General features: G+C 38.2%; 1 protein-coding gene across 7 annotated transcripts in view; it reads left to right on the top strand.

The window, feature by feature from the left end:
- USP6NL (USP6 N-terminal like) overlaps positions 1–23,367 on the top strand; it is a 150,814-nt gene that overhangs the window by 90,325 nt on the left and 37,122 nt on the right. For 6 of the 7 annotated variants that reach the window (XM_079106205.1, XM_079106204.1, XM_079106207.1 and 3 more), the window contains 2 exons: positions 1,582–1,621; positions 13,785–13,865. In XM_079106205.1, coding sequence (XP_078962331.1) covers positions 1,582–1,621; positions 13,785–13,865 — 121 coding nt within the window. The remainder of the gene's footprint in view (positions 1–1,581; positions 1,622–13,784; positions 13,866–23,367) is intronic. The other variant, XM_079106208.1, reaches the window with a different exon arrangement.

Below are 23,367 nucleotides of genomic sequence, written 5' to 3'. Positions count from 1 at the left end.
CTCCTTGGAAGACTGTACACATTAGCATCTGACAACACAGAGGGAGAGGAAAGTTCTGTGGAGAGCAGTGTGTGCACATAGCAGATTCTTAATAAAGAGTTTTAAGGATAAGAAGTAATGCAAGAAACTGCATAGGCAAACTGAACTACGTTCTTGCTCTGTCATCTCTCTGTGAGGCCTGACAGCTTTTAATTTTAATCCTAAAAGTTTCTTTTCTTCTTGAGAACTGGCTTCTCAACCTCTATCTCTTTTTTTCCTATGTTCCTGTGCTAGCTGAAGATCTCCATTTGTATCCACTGGATTAGATAGTGCCGAACATTGCTATGTTAGGCTAAATGACTAAGTGAAAATGTTAGTTTTCTTATCTGTGAAGTGAGGGATTTGGACTCTTTAAGATTTCTTTTGGCTATTACATTTTTCCTTGTCATTTCCATTGCTGTGGCTTAAGGATTTGTCTAAGGACTTTGCAAAGTAACCAGAGTGCCTTTGGAATCACTGAACTTTTTAATACTGATCAGTTATGCTTCTGAAAGTGGTACTCTTTAGTTTAAGGGAAAATTAAAGCCAGACTATGTATATTGTTGTTGTGAAAGCATCAGTTACTACTTTGAAAGCCACTGAAAGCATGTTACTTGGTTTATGGTTAGTGCATTGTTTCTGTATTACTGAAAGTTAATGTGAAGGGTCTTAGACTATTTTATATTAGATTTCACACAGGTTCTATGCCAGAGAAATGAATTTGATCTGTTCTATATTTTTTTTAAAAAATCCCTTTGTTTTAACAATGAATTGCTTTCTTTATTGTACAGAATAAAAGTGGATGTTTTCTTTTTCATTCACAAATCCACCAGAAGCTTTTTTAATGGTAACTTTTATTTGTATATTTTTGTGTCATTGGCCTTTGAACCCAGGGCCTTGTGCATGCTAGGCAAGCACTCTACCACTGAGCTACATCCTCAGTACTATGCTAATTTTTGGAACAGTCAATTATTATAGACCATAGTTGGAGCCAAAAGTGGAGGTGGTAGTCTAGAGTAAAGGTCGGTGCCAAATCCAGCTCACCATATTTTTATAAAAGTTTTGTGAGATCAGTGCCACATGCAGGTGACATATTATCTATGGCTACTTTTATACTGTAGTCTCAAGAGTTGAATAGTTGTGAAAAAGACTGAATGGTTCACAAAGCCTAATATATTTACTATTTAAGTATTTACCTTGACAGAAGAAGTTTGCTGATTCCTGGTCTAGAGCAATATCATCCAGTAGAACTTTCTGCAGTGATAGAAATGTTCAATGTGGCAGTCTGTAGCTACATGGTTAATGAGACTAAATATTGCTGAATTTTATTGAATTTTATTTTACACTTAAATAGCCACATGTAGCTACTGTATTAGGGCAGATCTAGAAATTTGAAGATAATGACATTGTGGTTATGGAATAGCAATAGTTTTCTGTTGAATTTAGTGAAGTGGAAGCTTATATAATGCTTGTGGTGACAAAAAATATTGTACATCATTTGTACTTAAATAATTTTTAAGAGTCTGCTCTGATTTCAACTATTTCACATGTTATTCTCTGCAGTGAGGAGGAGCTCCCATTTCATAATGCAGCTATGGAACGGGTAAGTCCATTTATTTGTAGCTACTGATGAATTGCCTTTATTAAATCAATCACTTCGATGATTTTGAGTGCCATATTATATGGTCCAGTCATTGTTAAAATTTGACACTAATTATGTCATGCTAAGAAGGGAATTAAATTAATGGTAAAATAATTTTAGGAGGGTCTGTGAGATTCTGAAAAATACTTGAAAGTAAGGAAAGATAGCTGTTACTAGAAATGACTAGTATGGGAGTCTATGATCATCCAGGCCTGGCCTTAGTCTGTGAAACCAGCCTCTCTGGGGCAGGACCCTGGCAGACAACTTTTAAAAAGCTTTACAGTGATTCTCCTGCACCCTCTGGCAAAGGAAGCACCATTCTAGACCAATAGTTCTTTGGAAAATAACTGTTTCATGAGATTAATTGTTCCACAAGATCTAATAAATTTCCTGTAAGTAACAGCAGAAACCATTTTATGTGTTCAAGTAAGTATCTTCACACTTTAGGACTTAGGCAAGTGTTACATAGTAAACATGTCAGCTTTTTTTTCTTTTTTAAACCTTTCCTCAGTCTCCTTAGCAAGGAGCTAGTTTCCTTTCTGGGTATGTGTGGGAAGTAGGGATTGAATATTGTAAGATTGCTCAGAGTCTCCTTCCTCCTCCTTCCCCATTTTTTTCGGTCTCAAAAATGAATTGCAGAATAAAAATGAGGGTGTCTTTTGAGATTAGTTTCTGTTTGTGTACCTCCGATGAGGGGAGAGGACTGAGTTCATACAATCGAGCTGAAACTGGAATTGGAATGTGAAAAACATTTTAGAGAATCTTCCTGAGATCAAAATTTTCTGAAATCAAAACTGTAGCAAAACCTTAAGATATAGGCAAAATTGCCACGTTACATGTATAGAAACCCCTACAGGCACTTCTGCAGTTGAAAGACTCCCTGATTCTCTCTTAGTATCATAACCTAGATGCTTTGGCAAAGGGACTTCTTCCTTTTAATAGCTACACTATTGAGTAGCAACTATGTATCTTACTGCATAGAATTCTAACATGAAATAAAACAGTTTCTGCCTTTGGGAAACTTACTATGTCCCTTGGCTAGAACAAAGTCAAGAAAGATGGTAGGTGGGAGATTATTGGTGGCTTTCTAGAGAATAGTGTTAGTGAAAGGAAATGGTATGCTGGTGTGGGGAAGGCAGATGCCTTGTCACTGAGGAGTGCATGAGAAGTGTCAGTAGTGGTGATTGCTTTGTAAACTCTGCCTATGGTGAGCTTTCCATCAGCCCACTTTAAATTTGTCCCCACCCTCTGTCCATCACCTCTTTGTGCAGTGCCTTGACTTAACCAGTCCTCTGACCCACTGATAGCACCAGGGTATCATACCCTCATGTCTTTATCCTGTCTTCTGTCCTAACTGAAATTCTATTTTAGCTATTACAGGTAGTCTCCAATTCACAGTTGGTTTCACTTAGGATTTTTCGGTGACAGTGGCACAAAAATGACACTCTTCAGTAGAAACATTACTTCAGTTTTTGAATTTTGATCTTTTCCCAGGTTGACAGTATTTGGTTCAGTACCTAAATCTCTCCTGTTAACAAGTTTCCCATCATAGTAAATAAAACTCTACTTTTCTAGTTGTTCAGTGTGAATTTTCTGAATGATCTTTGACTTTCTTTCAAACCCCTCATCTCATCTGTCAACAAATACTGTGAGCTTTGCTTCCAAAATGTGTTCAGAATCTGATGATTTCTCACCCTCTTTACCTTTCCTATCCTGGTCCACTGTAATCTGCCTTCCTGTCTTCCTTCCTCTGCCATGTCACCTCCCTCCCTTATATGTTCTCTGAGACAACCAGAAGGAGGTCCTGTTAAAATGAGATCAAGTCACTTTCTGATGAGAACTTTATGGTGGCTCCCCATCTCAACCATATTAAAAGGAAAGCCCTTCAACTCACCGTCAAAGCCCTGTATGATCTAACTTCTGTAGACTCTCCGATGTCACCTACGACTCCCTCCTCTTGCTCACGTGCTATCTTAGAGTCCCTTGAACATGGTGGCCACATTCCATCTTTCAGGCCTTTTCCACTGGTTGCTTCCTCTTGGAATGTTTCTCCTCACCAATAGCTAGCTGCAAGACTCATTTCCTTCATGCGTTTATTCAAATGTCAACTGTAGAATAAGACTGCCGCGGGCCATCATATCTGAAATTGAAAACTGTCTCTCCTTTAGTGTTAATTATCCTTCTTTTTCTTTTTAGCACTTAATATGATTTTACATATTATACATTTTGCTTACTACTTTATTTTCTCTGTCTTCCAGTAGGATGTAATCTATACGAGGCTTCTTCTTCTGCCTCCTTCTCCTCCGCCTCCTCATCTTCCTCTTTTTCTTCCATACCCTCTTCCTTCTCTTTCCCCTTTTTCCTTCTTCTTTTCCTCCTCTTCTACTTCTTCTTCCTCCTCCCTGTAAGAAAAAAATCTGCTTTGATCATTGCTGTATCCCTAGAACTTAGAACAGTGCTCAGCATATCACATCTGCTCAATAAGTGTGGGCTGAGTAGATGGATGTAATGACTTCTTTTTGTTGTTGTTTTAAATTTTTAATTTTTTTAATTGGTCTGTAAAAGCATAAAAATCGTATGTGATTATGGGGGTGATGTGATGTTTCAAAACATGTCTACCTTGTATAATGCGCATGTCTAGTTAAACACATTTCCTCAAACATGTATTGACATCTTTATAACCCTAAATGTACTTACTGATTTAAAGACTGACAGAGATTATCCTTTCAAGTGTTTCAAAAATGTTCTTTATTTGAGAAATTAGGGAGAGAAGTGTTGGACAGTATTTTTTTTTTTTAAACAAAAAATATCCACGTTTGGCAAAATACAAATCCAGTAACCCGATATTGACCTCTTCCTCTCCCACTATTTAAAATAATTTCCTGGTCCAGTATGGCTCAGTCTCCAAATCAGTGATTTAGATAAGAAATGGGACAGTAAAGAAAAAAAGAAATCGAAGAAAGCCAGTAGAGGATGCATGCTTGAAAGAAGCTGTTAAATTTCTGTTTTTAAAAAATTTCTTAAATTTCTGTCTGTTTTTTTAAAGACAGTACAACAAATTCCTCCTATTCAGTGCTATTAGGTATTATTATTGGTTGTTTGCTCTATAAAGAATTTATTATAATGAGTCACTTGTCAGTAAAAAGTGATTTATGCTTACCTTAATAATTTATTTCAAAATAAGACATAATTTTATCCTTATTTATGAAATTTTTATTGGGGCAGGGCTTTGAGGCTGTTGAGGTTCTACAGACCTTTTATACATAAACCACACTTATATTGCATGACCTCCTTGGTATAGTTTTCACTTCTTTAAAGAGGAATGAGCACTTAGACTCATGCGAAGCAGTCTAAGGCTAGAAATTTTTTAGTTTATCAGATTTCCCCCCAATTTTTGTTTTAAATTCATGTACGATGAGTGCCTAGTCCTAGTTGCCATGCTCATCACTTCTAGGAAACTAATAAAAATTTTTCATTTATTTTTAAATTGAACACAATCATTCAAGAAAATAGCCTTGCTGAAGTCTCTAGTTTTTACCAAACATACCCTTGAAGCATATATACTTTCTGCCATTTGGGAAGACAGATATACTGATGTGTAATCAAGTGATCATGGCTTCAATTCTAGCTTTGCAAATGTGTTATTACATGGGTGGCTCTCCATTTAGAATGGGGATAGTAATCCTCCCTCATAAGAGGATTAATGTTGGTGTTTGCAAAGTGCTTTGGGTTTCCCCAAACAGGCAATTAAGCAAATAAACAAACATGCTTATTATATTTGCTCTGCAGAGAACAATATTAATAATGGATTATCTTATTTCTTCGAGCTTATTAATGTTTTTAATAAGGAGAGTCTATGTAAAACTGTGAATTTTTATAGATTCAGCAATTTCTTCATGTAGTAGAGTATTTTGCCTGATGTATAGAATATTGGAGCCCATTAGTTCTTAAAAAATGATACCTTAGCTGGGTGTGGTGGTGCTCGCCTATAATCCCAAGTGGCTTGGGTAGCTGAGGCAGGAGGATCACTAGTTTAAAGCCAGCCTCAACAACTTAGTGAGGCCTTAAGCAAGACTCTCTATGTCTAAATAAAATATTAAAAGGGGCTGGAGATGTTTCTTAGTGGTTAAATGCCTCTGAGTTCAATCTCTGGTACAAAAAAATAAAAGAGAGAGAGATAACTTTACATGATTTGAAATCTTACTCAAAATACATGACCAATGGACTCTCTAATGTTATGGTGTTCTGTAAAAACAGACCCATTCCATCTTATACTACTCGTCCTCTCCTGACCTCTGCTGGCGAGATCGAGGCATGGGCGATTGCTGTCAACTTCTTCATCTTCTCATTTCACACAGCTTAAAACACTTACAGTTACCAACACGTGTTTAACTTTTTCTCCAAACACTAAGCAATTCCTAACGGGTACTGATTGGGTGTCTTAGAAGTTTAACTCAGTTTTGATAATAACCAGAATCATTATAGACCTCACAGGTTAAGACTCATTCTCACAAGACTATCCCTCATGTCAGGCACAAATCAGAAGCCACAGATTGTCACCTGTGTTTCTGACTGTTGGACTGTAAATAAGAGGTCCCCATGACCTACTCCTCTGGTTTGATCATTAGCTAGAATTGTTCACAGAACTCATGAAAGTACTTTTACTCATTATTACCCATTTATTTAAAAAGGAAACAACTCACTAGCCAAGTTGGAAGATGCATAGGGCAAGGTAGAGGTACCCTTTTTGGGTACCACCCTCCATGAGTTCATCAGCCTGGAAACTCTTCAAACACCGTAGTTCTGGGATTTTTATGGTTGTTTTATGATATGGGCATGATTTTTTTTTTTTTTTTTTTTTTTTTTGGACTGGGGATTGAACTCAGAGGCACTTAACCACTGAGCCACATACCCTGCCATATTTTGTATTTTATTTAGAGACAGGGTCTCACTAAGTTGCTTAGTGCCTCGCTTTTGCTGAGGCTGGCTTTGAACTCGGGATCCTTCTGCCTCAGCCTCCCCAGCCACTGGGTTATAGGCATGTGCCACTGCGACCTGCTATCATGATTGATTATTAACTCAATCACTAGTTCCTCTCCTATTTCCAGGGGATAAAATGTGAAATTGATCCAGGAGCCCACTAGGAGTCACATCATTAAAATAACAGATGCTCCTGTTACTCTGGAAATTCCAGGGACATTAGGAACAGAAACTGGGGAGTACAGAGCAAAAATGTATTCCTTATTATGTTACAATATCACACTAATATTCAAGCAGAATAAAAACATCTGAACACTTGAATTTGAGCAAAGTTCTAAGATGTCTTATTCCTTTTATTCCTTTTTTTTTTTTTTTTTTTTTTTACGGTGCTGGGGAGTGAACCCAGGGCCTTGCACTTGCAAGGCAAGCACTCTACCAACTGAGCTATATCCCCAGCCCCTTGTCTTATTCTTAAAGAGAAGGCTGTTTGATACCATCCATGCATTGTGTGTGTTTAACTCTTGTCTAAGTTTTTAACCATATGAACAGTGGCAGGGGAGTTGGACCTGATAGAAGATAAGCTGTTCAGATGGACCTACACAATTAAAAATATCATCTCAGATTAATGAAGGATGAGAGGTAACAAAGGTGATCATGAGTTCACTTTTAATCCTTACACCCTCCTTAGCCTAATAGGAGAGGCCAGTTCTGACTTGGAGGCAACCTAAACTTGAGACAGTACGTTACCATAACATTAACCTAAAGCAAGTTTAGTCTTTCCCTTGAAAACACCTGTTGGAAGTAAAATACACAACAGTATACCGTTTTCTTAGCCAGTCGAGGTACTGGAGAGCTAGCAAAAGGAAAAAGTAGACCAACATTAAGCCCTCTGCATCATTTTCCTTTGGCTCTTCGTTTTTCTGACATTTTGAGAGGAGTAGAATTTTCTCATGCTAGAGTCTCCTATACAGTTTTTGAAATCGCAGTCATGAGCACATTTAGCATATAGTTCTTAGTTTGTAAATACTATTCCCTGTTTTTTTTTTTTTTTTAAAGACAACAATAAAGAAATAAGAAAAAAAAAAAAGAAAAAACCTCATAGTTTTTAAAGTAGTTACTGACTTCAGATCTGGTAGAGCAAAAATGTAAGACATGCCAAAATCAGTTTTTGCCAGAAAACTAAGAAATGGTAAAAGACTAATGGGACATTATCAGAAGGACCTTTTGAAGGGGAGAGATTTCTGATCATCTAGGAGGCAGTCTGCCAAATATAGGACAATTAAAACTTCAAAATGGAATATTACTCAGCTTTAAAGAAGAATGAAATAATGGCATTTGCTGGTTAATGGATGGAATTGGAGGATATCATGCTAAGCAAAATAATCCAAACCCCAAAAAACCAAAGCCTGTTTTCTCTGATATGTGGATGCTAATTCACAAAAGTTGAGGGTCACTAGAGAAGAATAGTTACTCTAGCTCAGGTACAGGGGAGTGAAGGTAGAGTAAGGGGTATGGGGGTAGGAAGGATAGTAGAGTAAAACAGACATTATTACCTCATGTACATATATGACTGCGTGACCAATGTAATCCTACAACATGTACAATCAGAAAAATGAGAAATTATACTCCATTTATGTATGATTTATCAAAATGCTTAAATGCATTCTATCATATATAACTAATTAGAACAAATAAAAAATTTAAAAAGGATGATAATGAATTATAAAATATTGAATAAAAGTCTTTTAGCGAGATTAAAAGGGAAGAGGAGCCAGAAGAGGAAAACTTTCTAATGTCAAAAGTTAATGTCAGAAACATAGAAGGAATGATACAGTTAGGGGTGAAATACCATTTTACTACCATCAGTGTTAAAAAATTGATTCAGGGAGGGATTATCATTGGGTACTGTTGTGTAGGAGCCAGGATGTGCACATTGTCTGAAAGTGTACCACACAGATTATTTATTAGTTACAAAAGGGAATTTCTCTGCTAATTAATGGAGAAATTCGGTGAGTACCACCTTTACCAAGTGATCAAACTGTAGCATTATTGATAATGGCACAAATTGTCATCATGTGTCCCTGGTGGGATGTGGCAGGAAAAACATGACATCAATGGGTAATAATCCTCCTCAAATCTAGAGAAGCCAGTCAAACTAAGGTCATAGTGTGGCCTGGACTCTTCAAATGTCTGTGTCAACCAAGAAAGAAAAAAAGCAAAGGCATTGCTTTAGACCAAAGAAGAAGGCATCCCAATAAAAATATTACATGACTGATTGCATCCTGAATTGCCCCTCCCCATACACACACACAAACACTACAAAGAACAGTTTTAGAGCTGGGAATGTAGTTCAGTGGTAGAGTGTTTGCCTTGAGTGTGTGAAACCTAGAGTTCAAGTGCCAGTACTGCAAGGAAAAATAAATGGGGAAATGGGGAACATGTAGGGTATTTGGTATCTGACTGTTTATGAAGTTATGATGAATCAGTTTAAAATTCTCAAGAGTATTATAATTGTACTTTGGTTAAAATAATGTGTTTTTGTTCTTAGGTAGTATACACTTGGAAATATTTAGAAGTATTCATGCCTGTAATTTTTTAATGGATCAGCTACCTACCAAAAAATAAAAAATCAAAATCAAAAACATCCTAAATCATAGAGATAAATGAAATCTGGCAAAAGATTAGTAATTGGTGGGTCTAGGGTAAGGCACATATAAGTATATGGTGTGCTATTTATTCTTTCAGTTTTTTTGCATGTTTGAAACATTTCAAAAGAAAAATTGAGAAAAGTAGGATGTTTATATATGAAAGCGACAGAATCAATTTTGTATTTTGCTGCCCTTGGGCAGCATTTTGAAAAGTGTTGCCAATGTAATAGAAGGATACCATTTCCACTATTATGCCACGAAGAGATATTATAATTTACCCCTTGTTATTTCTGTATTAAAATGATCAACTATCAAAAGTAGCATTCTGTGGATGAAATTGGAGAATATCATGCTAAGTGAGATAAGCCAGTCTCAAAAAACCAAAGGTCGAATGATATCGCTAATAAGTGGATGAGGACACATAATGGGGGGAGGGAGGCGTTAGTGTTAGGGTTAGAGTTAGGGTTAGGGAGGGGGGCAAGAATGGAGGAAGGAAGGACTGTATAGAGGGGTGGGAGGGGTGGGAGGGGTGGGGGGAAGGGAAAAAATAACAGAATGAATCAAACAACAATACCTTATGTAAATTTATGATTACACAAATGGTATGCCTTTACACCATGTACAAACAGAGAAACAACATGTATCCCATTTATTTACAATTAAAAAAAAAAAAAGCTAATGTACACACATGGTCCTGGGGAACCTTCTTAAAATAAAATTTCACCAAGTGATCCTAAAAAAAAAAAAAAAAAAAAAAATAGCATTCTGATTTTCGTCTCTTTACATTCGTTCTCCTTCCCACCCTTCCACCTTGGGACCACAGAATGCTAACAGTTACTCCATGGTATAATTCAGTTGTCTTTTCTTATGTAACTTCTGTTTTATTTAAAATGTTTATATAAGTTTTCTTTTGTAACAGTCACCACTTCAGGTGCTAAATTAAAAGATGAACATATGATATGGTCTCTGTGGTCAAGGAGTTTATACTTTAATATTAATAATGTGGTTTGGGCTTTTGGGAAGCTAGAACATGAAGTGTTGATTGCTGTAACAATAATTCTCATTTTGTGGATGAGACAACTAAGGTACAGAAAAATTAAATAATTTGCCCCAAGTGAAAATAATAGGAAGGGACATAGCTCAGATTTGCGTCCAGGCCAGCTTGGTCCTTAATCTTGGTATGGAATGCTGAGGGAACAGTTAATTTTGCTTGAAACATGGATGCATTTGGAGTGGTTCCAGACTTTGGACATTTGACCTGCATTTTGAGAGAATATATAGGATTTTGCCAAAAGAGGAAAGGAAGAGCATCATAGTCAGATGTATACCAAATCTTGCTCAAAGAGGCATGAAAATAGAGTATGTATTGGAAATGACAAATAATTCAGAATAGCCAGATAATAACAGTAGCCACCAGGTGAATCTGGAAAGTTAGTTAGGCCATATTGTTAAGAGCCCTCAGTTATGCTGTGTTGAGTTTGAACTTTATTTGTGGATTATGAGTAGCCTTTGAAGGATTTTAAAGTAGACATGTTTAAAAGTTGTGATAGCGTCATGAAGGCTAGACTGAAGACAGGAATGTCAAAAAGGAGCCATTTTTTTCCTCCAGGAGCTGCTATTATGAGAATGAGGGCAGAGGACAGGATGGAAAGGAGACAGGTGGAACCAGCAGGGTATGGTCTGGGTGTGAGAAACTCAAAACAACTTTGAAGTTCCAATTTGATTGACATGATACATAGAAATATTGTTAATTCATGTCAGGAAACAGAGGTTAATGGTAGCACATTTGGGGAAATCTTTTTGGATATGTCAAATTTAAAGTATCTGTTGAACTTCTGGATAGAGATCCAAATACGCTGTCATATTCCAGTTTCATCTCTGTGTTGTTGAGTCTATGGCAAGTTGGTGTTTCTTAGCCTGTTTTTGTAGGGCACCTAAGTGCACATTTGTCACATACATTTTTAATCACTTCATACTTCAAAATAATTTTTTAGAATAATCAGCTTCAGCATGTTTGGTGAGAAAGTATATCTTAACCATGAATTACAGATTCATGAGTAGGAAGGGAAAGTCTTGTGTGTGCATTCCAGTCTGGTATAGGTGAACTGACAGCATTATGGACTTTAACATTTAAAGTTTATTGATTCACTGATACATAATTTTAAAATCCTACAGCCTGGGAGCGTCTCCAAGGTATAACTAACTAACTAACTAACTTCCTTCCTTCCTTCCTTCTTTCCTTCCTTCCTTCCTTCCTTCCTTCCTTCCTTCCTTCCTTCCTTCCTTCCTTCCTTCCTTCCTTCCTTCCTTCCTTCCTTCCCTCCTTCCCTCCCTCCCTCCCTCCTTCCCTCCCTCCCTCCCTCCCTTCCTGTTGGGAAAGAAAAGCATATTTAGTGGTTCTTAAAAATTAGTGTGTCTGTTTTGTCCTTGCAATGTGAAAATGTATAATATTTAAAATAATCTATATATATGATCAACCTTATAATACAACAGTGTGTCTTTATAAAAATAATGACTACTTCCTAAAATGATTTTTTGGTAATTCGTTGTCATAAAAATGAAAGATAGCAAGAGACATGCTAGAACTCAGCAGGGTTGTTACTGGCAAAGTGTATGTTATTATACTCTTGGGTTGGCTTAAATTATTTGGTGTTTTTCAGTTGGTGGGAAAAGGGATTATGCTTTAAAGAAGTCAGGAGAGAACGTGTAGAAGAACAAAAAATAGCAAACAGCAACTTAGATCAATCTCAGTTTTTCACAGCTTGGCCATCTCTAAAATCACATTTTTGCAGAAATATTAATTAGATTTCAGTGCCCCACTGAGTTTTAAAATTAAACATATTTCTGGAACCATGTGTAACATTTTATCACTAATAATATAATAAAGACTATACTTAACCTTTTGAAAAATGAAAATTATAATAGACCATCTTTTGCTCACAAGTAATCTTTTATTATGAAAAAAGTCATAAATGAATGTAAAAGAGTTAAAAGTAGGTCTGGGAGTGTAATTTGGTGGTAGAATTCTTACCTCACATGTGCAAGGTCCTGGGTTTGATCCCCAGCACTACCACAGGGGGAAAAGTAGAGTAATTGGGTTTTAAGAATATAGCTAAAAACAGTGTAAATATTCTCATTGATGAGAAACTTTTCCTAACTTAGGGATTTTCTTTGGGGTTTTAAGCTTCTTTTAGATCTAAAAATATTGGCAGTGGGTGTATGCCATCTGCCAACATGTAACGCCTGCCTGGTTGAGGCTGGGTTGAAGCCAGTCAGTAAGGAGCAGCTGTCTTTATCCAGGAGCTGGGAAGATGTGGCCCCTAGGAGTGCAGGTCCTCAGGCCAAACTGCCTGGCTCTGAACCCCTCCTCTCTCTTATGAGACCTGTCCCTTAAACCCTTTGCGCCTGTTTCCTTATGGTGAAGTGGAGATGACCACACCCACTGGAGTGGGTTGTAAAGAGCATGGGTCCTGAGCACAAGACACGTCCTCACAACCCTCTCCATTGCTTTTGATTCATATAACTTGTTACTCTTTCAGGCCTGAGTACTTAGGGGGAAAAATCTCTCTTCTCCTGGAAACCAAACAAGTGAGGAGCAAGCATTTTCTGTCTCACCTGCTTAGCAGCCTCATCTCCTGGTATTTCCTTTCTTTAAAACTTTTGGGGCTACTGTCAGTCCCTAGGGTGCTGAATCACTCAGAAATACATGTATTCTCATCTGCCTAGACTATTCTTTCCCGCCTTGTACTTCCTAAAAATCCCATTGTTCAGCTCTTCATTTATGGCTCATTTTCTCTGACACCCCCTGGGTGGATTTGAGTGTTCCTTCTATGTGACCTTGCTGTTATCCTCCCTGCCTATGTCCGAGGACCCACCAGAGCACTGTGTCCTTCCTGCTAGTGTGTGATAAATCCCCTGTAGGGCAGCTACTGTGACTTATTTGTATAAATTTTTTTCTAGGATAGTGCTATTTATATGTTAATCACAACAAAAGTAATTAAATGAATAATTAAATAGCCAGTTCTTTTAAAAAAATCAACTCTGCCATTAAAAACATTAATATGTTAGAATATGGTATAATGAGAAAGAGGGAATTAGATTTGAAAGTTGTGATTTCATGGCCTCATGAAAGATATTTTGGTGTCATGAAAGATATTTTAGGATATTTAAAAATTTTCTTTTTTAAAAAAAATTGTAGACTATCCAAGATTTTTGGTGATTAGCCTTAAAGTGTTGGAAAATATCAGCAATCTCATTCCTTGTCTTGGAGCATTCCTTTATACTTTTCAGACATAGAATACTACTGATGCAACTCTAGTAATTATCCAACTTACGAAAGGTTAAGATAGGATATTTGCTATCTAATAGAGTATAACTTTTTAGCAGTTCTTTTTTCACAGCATTTTCTTTTTCTTTTTGTAATTTGTAAACAAAAAAAAAACCAACTCCAACAAAGAGTAACAGTGAATTTACAATGAATTTCAACTTTATTCTAGCAAAAGAATCTGGAAATTGAAAGAACTACCAAATGGCTGAAAATGCTAAAAGGCTGGGAAAAATACAAGAACACTGAAAAGGTAATTTAAAATAATACTATTTCCATACCAAACTGTATAAATTCAATGTATATTTCACATAAGAACTTTTCTTCAACGCTCATAAAGTGTTACATTATATTATTTTTGAAAACTTCATTTATTTTGACAGACTGCCTCACCTTAGCAATCTTTATGTTGTAAGTAACAATACCCAACTCAGATCGGTTTCATCAATTAAGAGGCTGGGCTGGGTGGTTCAGAGGTGGGATGGGTTTTAGGAGTGATTTTAGCTGCTCAGTTATGTTGCCTGTGACTTGGCTTCTTCATCTCCTGTCTGCCTTCTGCAGTGTCCGCTTCCTCTGCAGCTTGGCTTCCCTTTGAGGTCAAAATTACAGCAGCAGTTGCAAGCTTCATAGCCTCATGTCACAGTGTTCGGGGATGACCTCTGAACATTCTCGTTGAAGCAGCAGCAGTCTCCTCTTCAAAAGCTTCTACAAACCTCCCCTTAAATCTTTTTGCCCTGCATTGAGTTTGTGTCAAGTTTTAAACCAATTAAAGACACACACACACATCTGCTAATATCATTACCAGTGTCTTTGGAAGAGTCTTTAAATAGTGGGAAGGTGTCAGGCCCCTGGTGGTAGAAGTTTTTCAAAGTTCTCATTTTTACTTGAAAGGTCAGATGTGATCAGTGAAACAACAAGACAGTGTCAGTGATTTTCCTTCAAGTGGCTGTCTCACTTATTGTGAGGAGACGTCTGCCAAATACTACTCGAATCTGAACAACCATGTAGTTGTGGTTTGTCGTTTGTTTTTTGCATGTCATGATGGTGTTCTGTACAACAAAGAAGTAGGTTCAAATTGTTATACAAACAGTTTCATGAGTGCTTTTTCCTGAGGTAACGATTGTACATCAGTGTGCAGCAAAAATGCCATATATACTTGCTACTTTGTCACTTGTTGTGTCAGTAAGACATGTACTCAAGATTTAGTCGAATTAAGGCTTTTTAGTCCTTCATCAAGGGTATCCTAAGTGAAAATGACCTTTTTTTAAACTGGAAGAGAAGAACACAGTGATTCATAGCACAGCACTGTTGCTGCCTTGATTTATGCCAAGGTGTGGTGGTTTTCTCTCCATTGCTTTTCTGCTTCAGTGTAAAAGTCAGCCCACTGACAATGGAAAGTTCCATTTTAGTCATACTCTGAAAATAGTTTGGACCTCATGGCACATACTTTGCAAACCACTGTCATCTAGCCTCAGTTTCTTCATCTGTAAAATGGAGATAATAGTACTCATTTCAAAAGGATGAAGATTTCATGGGCTAATGCATGGGAAACATGTAGCATTGTACATTGCATGCAGGAAGTGTGCAGTAAGTGTTAATACTGATAATAGTTTTTTGATAGAGGGTTAGACAATAAAAAAATTTTTAAGGAAAAATAAGAAATCTTCCATAGTCCTATAGCAAGAACACAACTGAGTTAACCGTTAGGATTTTTTATTTCCTCACACTTTTTTTCTATATAATCCTCCCCCCTCTTTTTTTGTATAGATTTAAATTATTGTATGTCAGCACTTGCCAGCAAGAATTCCAGAGCATCAGTTCCTTGGGTTCTAATAGGTATTACATAGAAGCAGTGTAGCCTAAGGTTAAGAGAAGCTGGAGCCATCCCATCGTGGATTCAAACCCCAGCTCTGCCAGTTACCAGCTGCATGACCTTGGGGAAGGTATTTAACCATTTTCTGTTGTAGTATATTCATCTGTAACATGGGAATAATACTCATGCCTACCTCATAAGGTGTTGTGAGGATTAAGTAAGTTAATTTAGTAAATAAGCACATAGACTAGTAGTGCCCAACAGTGCATAGTCCCTAAGTGTTGCCTATTAAATAAGAAAAGGGCTCTCTGCTTAGAGTTGGGGAAATCAGAGCCAAACAAAGAAGCCAGATATCTTTCCTAAAGGACTCATCAATCTTTAGTTTTATAATGTAGCGAATTTTTAAGAAAGACCTTGAATTATGTGAAACTTTATTTAACCATGCAGATTTTTTGGGAACAGGGTATCTCACAAGGCTAAAATTATTTTTCTTTTTGAGAAGTCTAAATACTCTTATTTTAAAGTCAGTTGGACTCCTCTATTATTTCATTTTACTCAGAATGAATTCATTTTGTGTTGTTGATTTTAACTGTCTGTTTTGGCAATGGGTTTGGAACTTGGGGTATTTTTAAGAGAAATCAGTTCAAAGTGGACAGTTAGGTACAATACCTGTGCTCTTGTTTAATAGTATGCTGTCTCTCAGATTAGCCTGGAGTTGACAACTACTTTACCTTACGTCTTTACGGAAAGATTGCTGAAGTGGTAATTACAGGATAAATTTCGATTCGTTGCACTTATACTTTCATCTCACATTCAGTCTAATAAAATGTTTGTAGAATTTTATGGCTTTATGTTCTCTTCTAGTATACATATATCTATGAAAATATGTAAGTCTCTGTAAAAGTGAGCAATTCTACTAGGCTATTATTCTGACAGCAACTCTGGCTAATGCAGTTCCCATTAAAAGATATCTTAACAGAAGTATTTCTTTGATGTACAATTTTAAAGCACTCTCCCATAACTGTAATGCTCACATCATTTGATGACATATATGGTCCAATTTGGTGTGAAGCAGATTGTACCTTCTGAAGGAATTATAGCTTTCAATTCATACCTTGTTTTAAATTACATTGAAGTAAAAGGTAGCATGGATTTTTTTTCCCAACTCTTCCAAGGGTAGGTATGTTTTCTCTCCACAAATTCCTTACTTTCAGAGTAATAATACAGAGAAGTTCTAAAAATATTTTTGAAAAAAATACAGCTGTGGTAGAGAATATTTGGAGTTTTAATTTTAAAAGTTTCCATTAGGGTTGTGTTGCCTATGTGTTCTCACAGTGGCTGCCTCCCTGTGGACAGTAATATTATATTTTTAAAATATAGTCTATTAAATGAAGTTATTTCTGTTAAGTAAAGACCATTATGGGTTAACTGGTCATGACATCTTCATGTCTAAATTCTGTCACAGCAATGTACCTACAACAGATACATATCTTTCTTTATTGATCAAATTAACTCAATGTCTCTTTGAGACCATATTGGCCAATGTCTTATTTTACTGACCAGAAAACAGATCCAGCACTTAAAAATAAAGTTCCCAAGGTCACTTGACTTGTTAGCAATAAACAGGAGATTCTGCATCCAGACTGCAGCTCACCTAATGGTTCCATCTTATGTGCTAGCCTTTCCTTTTGGTTTGTCAATGAAAGGTCAGAAGGAAATAGAACATAGTTAGGAAAGGAAGTAGGGCCCCTAGCATGGTTAAGTAGTTTTAGGTCCAGATTTGGGAGACGGGTGCTGTTGGAAGGCAGAGACAAAGGAGCTGATGAAGCAGGTATAATTAAAGGAAATGGAGAGGCACTGCAGAGCATCAGTAGTGGAAAGTGAACTTTGTTTCGTATGTACTTGAAGTTTCAAAAGTTCCACAAAATAGAGCCAGACTTTCTGGGCGAAAAGTTTAATCACTAGGCAGGCAAATTGATATGGATTATCACATTTATTGTTGTTTTGAGGTAACTAAGTTTAAAAAAGAAGCATTTAAAACAGTCATTTGGGGTGGTTTCAAGATGGCGGCCTAGAGGGTGGCTGCATTTCAGGTTGCTCCAGGACTCAGGACTCAAAAGAGGAGATATTGAGAGACTTGGGACCAACTCAGAGCAGCCGGGTGAGTCTCTCCCGTAGGGGAGGCGTCCCGGATGGGGCGATAGTCCCAGAATGCAGGGAACTTTGTGAAGTAGAGCTGCCAGCGAGACACCCCTTCCCCCGCTGGAGCAGTGAACTCGGACAACTGGGAGCGTCATAGAGGAGGCCGCTCAGCACAGCGCTGGGACTTGGAGCAACCACTGGGGCTCTGGGCGGCTGCCCAGAGGAGGAGAGGCGAGGAGAACTGTTTGGACTCAGAGCGACCACTCCTGAACACCGGGGACCTGCCCAGAGGAGGGGGAGGAGGAGTGTGGCTGCTTGGATTCGGAGTGACTATACCAGAGCTACAGGCGGTTGCCAGAGGAGGAGCAGCATGGCGAGCTGTTTGGACTCAGAGCAACTGCTTCTGAACACTGGGGCCTGCCCGGAGGAGTAGGAGGAGGCGGAGGAGGAGCGTGGCCACTTGGATTCGGAGTGACTGCACCAGAGCCACAGGCGGTTGCCAGAGGAGGAGCCACGTGGCGAGCTGTTTGGACTCAGAGCAACCGCTTCTGAACACCGGGGCCTGCCCGGAGGAGTAGGAGGAGGAGGAGTGCGGCGGGTCGTTTGGACTCGCAGTGACTGCATTAGAGCTCCAGGCGGCTGCTCAGAGGAGGAGGCGATTGGTGAGTTGTTTGGACTCAAAGCGACTGCTCCTGAACACTGGGGGGCTGACTGGAGGAGAAGTGCGGTGGGTCACTTGGTCTCGAGTGGCCGCATGAGAGCTCCGGGTGGCTGTCCGGAGGAGGCTTGCAGTGGGTCACATGGACTCAGAGCGACTCAGAGTGACCGCTCCTGAATCCCCCGGGGGTTACCTGGAGTAGGAGGAGGAGGGACAGGTCACATGGACTCGGAGTGACTGCCCAGGGCTATGGGTGGTTGGCGGGAGGAGGAGGCACGCAGTGAGTTGCTTGGACTCCTAGTGACCACACCGGAACACCGGGTGGCTGTCCGGAGGAAGAGGCGTGTGGCGGGTCTCTGGGACTCAGAGAGATTGTACGGGGCCCCAGGTGGCTGCTCACCGGAGGAGCCGCATAGCTAGGCGATTAAGTGCAGAGCAGGGTCCCAGGACCTAGGAGGCTTCTTGGTGGAAGAGCCGCACACAGACACGCTTAGGGGCGGAGCGAAGGTTCCAGGACTGCGGGCAGATTCTCTGAGGAGGGACAGCCTAAGAAGACTCATCTGCAAAGGGTGAGGCTCCCAGGCCCAGGAGGTAGGGCCGGGCCCCTGGGAACTTTGCAGAGGAAGGCAGCCCAGCCCAGGCGGTAGCTGTAAATTGAGGGGAACCTCTAGGAGGGAACTGACCAGCGACACCTCCCCACCACGTGAGTCTTCCCTGCCGGGTGAGGTTTCCCTACAAGGACAGTAAAACCAGAGACACAGGCCCAAACAAGCCTTGCCTCAGCCCGCAGCCTAGTTCCCCTTTGGATGACCATTGGTCAACAAGTGGAGGCACCTCTGCCCACTAGCAGGGAATATACCCCACCTGAAGGCCACCACTCCTAGAGAGGCAGCTTCCTTGTGGAGCACTGCATTATCAACTTCCTCCAAGACTTCAGCCTACTGAAGGCTAAGAGGGGATATATAGAAATCTTCAGGGACATTGTCATTCGGTGGAGGAAATCTGCAATATCTCAGCGGTCCACTGATACCTGAACAATATGAGAAAACAAGGAAAGAAAATGCCGCAAATAAATCTAGATGTTACATCAATAAAACCCAATGACAGCATGGCAGAAGAAATGACAGAAAAGGAGTTCAGAATGTACATAATTAAAATGATCAGGGAAGCAAACGATGAGATGAAAGAGCAGATGGAGGCACTGAATGATGAGATGAAAGAGCAAATGCAGGCATTGAATGATCGCACCAATCGACAGTTAAAAGAGCAAATACAGGAAGCAAAAGATCATTTCAATAAAGTGTTAGAGATATTGAAAAAAAAACAAACAGAAATCCTTGACATGAAGGAAACAATAAACCAAATTAAGAACTCCATAGAAAGCATATCCAGTAGGATAGAACACCTGGAAGACAGAACCTCAGACATTGAAGACAAAATATTTAACCTTGAAAACAAAGTTGAACAAACAGAGAAGATGGTAAGAAATCATGAACAGAATTTACAAGAATTATGGGATATCAGGAAAAGGCCAAATTTAAGAATTATTGGGATTGAGGAAGGCTTAGAGAAACAAACCAAAGGAATGAACAATCTATTCAATGAAATAATATCAGAAAATTTCCCAAATCTGAAGAATGACATGGAAAATCAAGTTCAAGAGGCTTATAGGACTCCAAATACACAAAATTACAACAGACCCACACCAAGGCACATTATTATGAAAATACCTAATATACAAAATAAAGACAGAATTTTAAAGGCTGTGAGAGAAAAGAACCAAATTACATTCAGGGGGAAACCAGTACAGATATCAGCAGATTTTTCAATCCAGACCCTAAAAGCTAGAAGGGCCTGGAACAACAGTTTTCAAGCCCTGAAAGAAAATGGATGCCAACCAAGAATCTTATACCCAGCAAAACTTACCTTCAAATTTGACGATGAAATAAAATCCTTCCATGATACACAAAAGCTAAAAGAATTTACAAAAAGAAAGCCAGCACTACAGAACATTCTCAGCAAGATATTCCATGAGGAAGAGATGAAAAACAAAGAAGCAAATCAGCAAAGGGAGGAATTATCCTAAAGGAGTTGTCAAATAAAGGAGGAACCAAGTTGTGTGAAATAAATAAATAAATAAAATTTAAAAAACGAACCAAATGACCGGGAAACCAAATCATATCTCAATAATAACCCTGAATGTTAATGGCCTGAATTCATCAATCAAAAGACATAGACTGGCAGATTGGATTAAAAAGACAGATCCAACAATATGTTGCCTACAAGAGACTCACCTCATAGAAAAAGATACCCATAGACTAAAGGTGAAAGGATGGGGAAAAACATACCATGCACATGGACTCAGCAAAAAAGCTGGAGTATCCATCCTCATTTCAGATAATGTGGACTTCAAGCCAAAGTTAGTCAGAAGGGATAAAGAAGGACATTTCATACTGCTTAAGGGAAGCATAAATCAGCAAGATATAACAATCATAAACATCTATGCCATAAACAGTGGCTCATCCATGTATGTCAAACAAATCCTTCTCAATTTCAGAAACCAAATAGACCATAACACAATAATACAGGTGATTTTAACACGCCTCTCTCACCACTGGACAGATCTTCCAGACAAAAATTGAACCAAGAAACCATAGATCTCAATATCACCATCAATAATTTAGACTTAACGGACATTTATAGAATATACCATCCAACCAAGAGTGAATACACTTTCTTCTCAGCAGCACATGGATCCTTCTCTAAAATAGACCATATATTATGTCACAAAGCTAATGTTAGCAAATACAAGAAGATAGAGATACTACCTTGTATTCTATCAGATCATAATGGATTGAAGTTAGAAATAAATGAAAGAGTAAAAAACTACTCCAACATCTGGAGATTAAACAATATGCTATTATATGATGAATGGATAACAGAAGATATTAGGAAGGAAATTAAAAAATTCTTAGAGGTAAATGAGAACAAAGAAACATCATATCAAAATCTCTGGGACACTATGAAAGCAGTACTTAGTGGGAATTTTATTTCATGGAGCGCATTTAATAAGAGAAGTAAAACTCAACAAATAAACGACCTAACACTACAGCTCAAAGCCCTAGAAAAAGAAGAACAGACCAGCACCAAAAGTAGTAGAAGACAGGAAATAGTTAAACTCAGAGCTGAAATCAATGAAATTGAAACAAAAGAAACAATACAAAAAATTGACAAAATAAATAGTTGGTTCTTTGAAAAAATAAACAATCAATAAACCTTTAGCCACACTAACAAAGAGAAGACGAGAGAAAACCCAAATCACTAAAATTCGGAATGAACAAGGAAATATCACAACAGACAGGATTGAAATACAAAACATAATTAGAAGCTATTTTGAAAATCTATACTCCAACAAAATAGAAAATTTCGAAGACATCAACAGGTTTCTAGAGACATATGAATTGCCTAAACTGAACAAGGAGGACATACACAATTTAAATAGACCAATTTCAAGTACTGAAATAGAAGAAGTCATCAAAAGCCTACCAACAAAGAAAAGTCCGGGACTGGATGGGTTCTCAGCCGAGTTCTACAAAACCTTTAAAGAAGAGCTCATTCCAATACTCCTCAAAGTATTCCATAAAATAGAAGAGGAGGGAACCCTCTCAAACTCATTCTATGAAGCCAATATCAGCCTGATACCTAAACCAGACAGAGACACATCAAAGAAAGAAAATTTCGGACCAATATCCTTAATGAACATCGACGCAAAAATTCTCAATAAAATTTTAGCAAATCGCATACAAAAACATATTAAAAAGATAGTGCACCATGATCAAGTGGGTTTCATCCCAGCGATGCAAGGTTGGTTCAACATCAGGAAATCAATAAATGTAATTCACCATATCAATAGACTTAAAGTCAAGAATCACATGATTATTTCAATAGATTCAGAAAAAGCATTTGATAAAATACAGCACCCCTTCATGCTCAAAACACTAGAAAAAATAGGGATAGTGGGAACATTCCTTAACATTGTAAAGGTCATTTATGCTAAGCCCATGGCTAATATCATTCTAAATGGTGAAAAACTGAAAGCATTCCCCCTAAAAACTGGAACAAGGCAGGGATGCCCTCTTTTACCACTTCTATTCAACATCGTTCTTAAGACTCTAGCCAGAGCAATTAGACAAACCAAAGAAATTAAAGGGATACGAATTGGAAAAGAAGAACTCAAACTATCCCTGTTCGCTGATGACATGATTATATATTTAGAGGAACCTGGAAATTCCACCAGAAAACTCTTAGAACTCATAAGTGAATTCAGTAAAGTAGCAGGTTACAAGATCAATGCTCCTAAATCCAATGCATTTTTATACATAAGTGATGAATCTTCAGAAAGAGAAATTAGGAAAACTACCCCATTCACAATAGCCTCGAAAAAAATAAAATACTTGGGAATCAATCTCACAAAAGAGGTGAAAGACCTCTACAATGAGAACTACAGAACACTAAAGAAAGAAATTAAAGAAAACCTTAGAAGATGGAAGGATCTCCCATGTTCTTGGATAGGAAGAATTAATATTGTCAAAATGGCCATACTACCTAAAGTGCTATACAAATTCAATGCAATTCCAATTAAAATCCCAGTGATGTACCTTACAGAAATAGAGCAAGCAATTATGAAATTCATCTGGAAGAATAAGAAACCCAGAATAGCTAAAGCAATCCTTAGCAGGAAGAGTGAAACAGGGGGTATCGCAATACCAGATCTTCAACTCTACTACAAAGCAATAGTAACAAAAACGGCATGGTATTGGTACCAAAATAGAAAGGTAGATCAATGGTACAGAATAGAGGACACGGACACAAACCCAAGTAAATACAATTTTCTCATACTAGACAAAAGTGCCAAAAATATGCAATGGAGAAAAGATAGCCGCTTCAACAAATGGTGCTGGGAGAATTGGAAATCCATATGCAACAGAATGAAACTAAACCCATATCTCTTACCATGCACGAAACTAAACTCAAAATGGATTAAGGACCTCGGAATCAGACGAGAGACCCTGCAGATTATAGAAGAAAAAGTAGGTCCAGATCTTCAACGTGTCAGCTTAGGACCAGACTTCCTTAACAGGA

This window comes from Sciurus vulgaris, assembly GCF_902686455.1.
Source record: "Sciurus vulgaris genome assembly, chromosome: 12".
Taxonomy (NCBI): Eukaryota; Metazoa; Chordata; class Mammalia; order Rodentia; family Sciuridae; genus Sciurus; species Sciurus vulgaris.
This window is presented reverse-complemented; position numbering and strand designations above follow the sequence as displayed.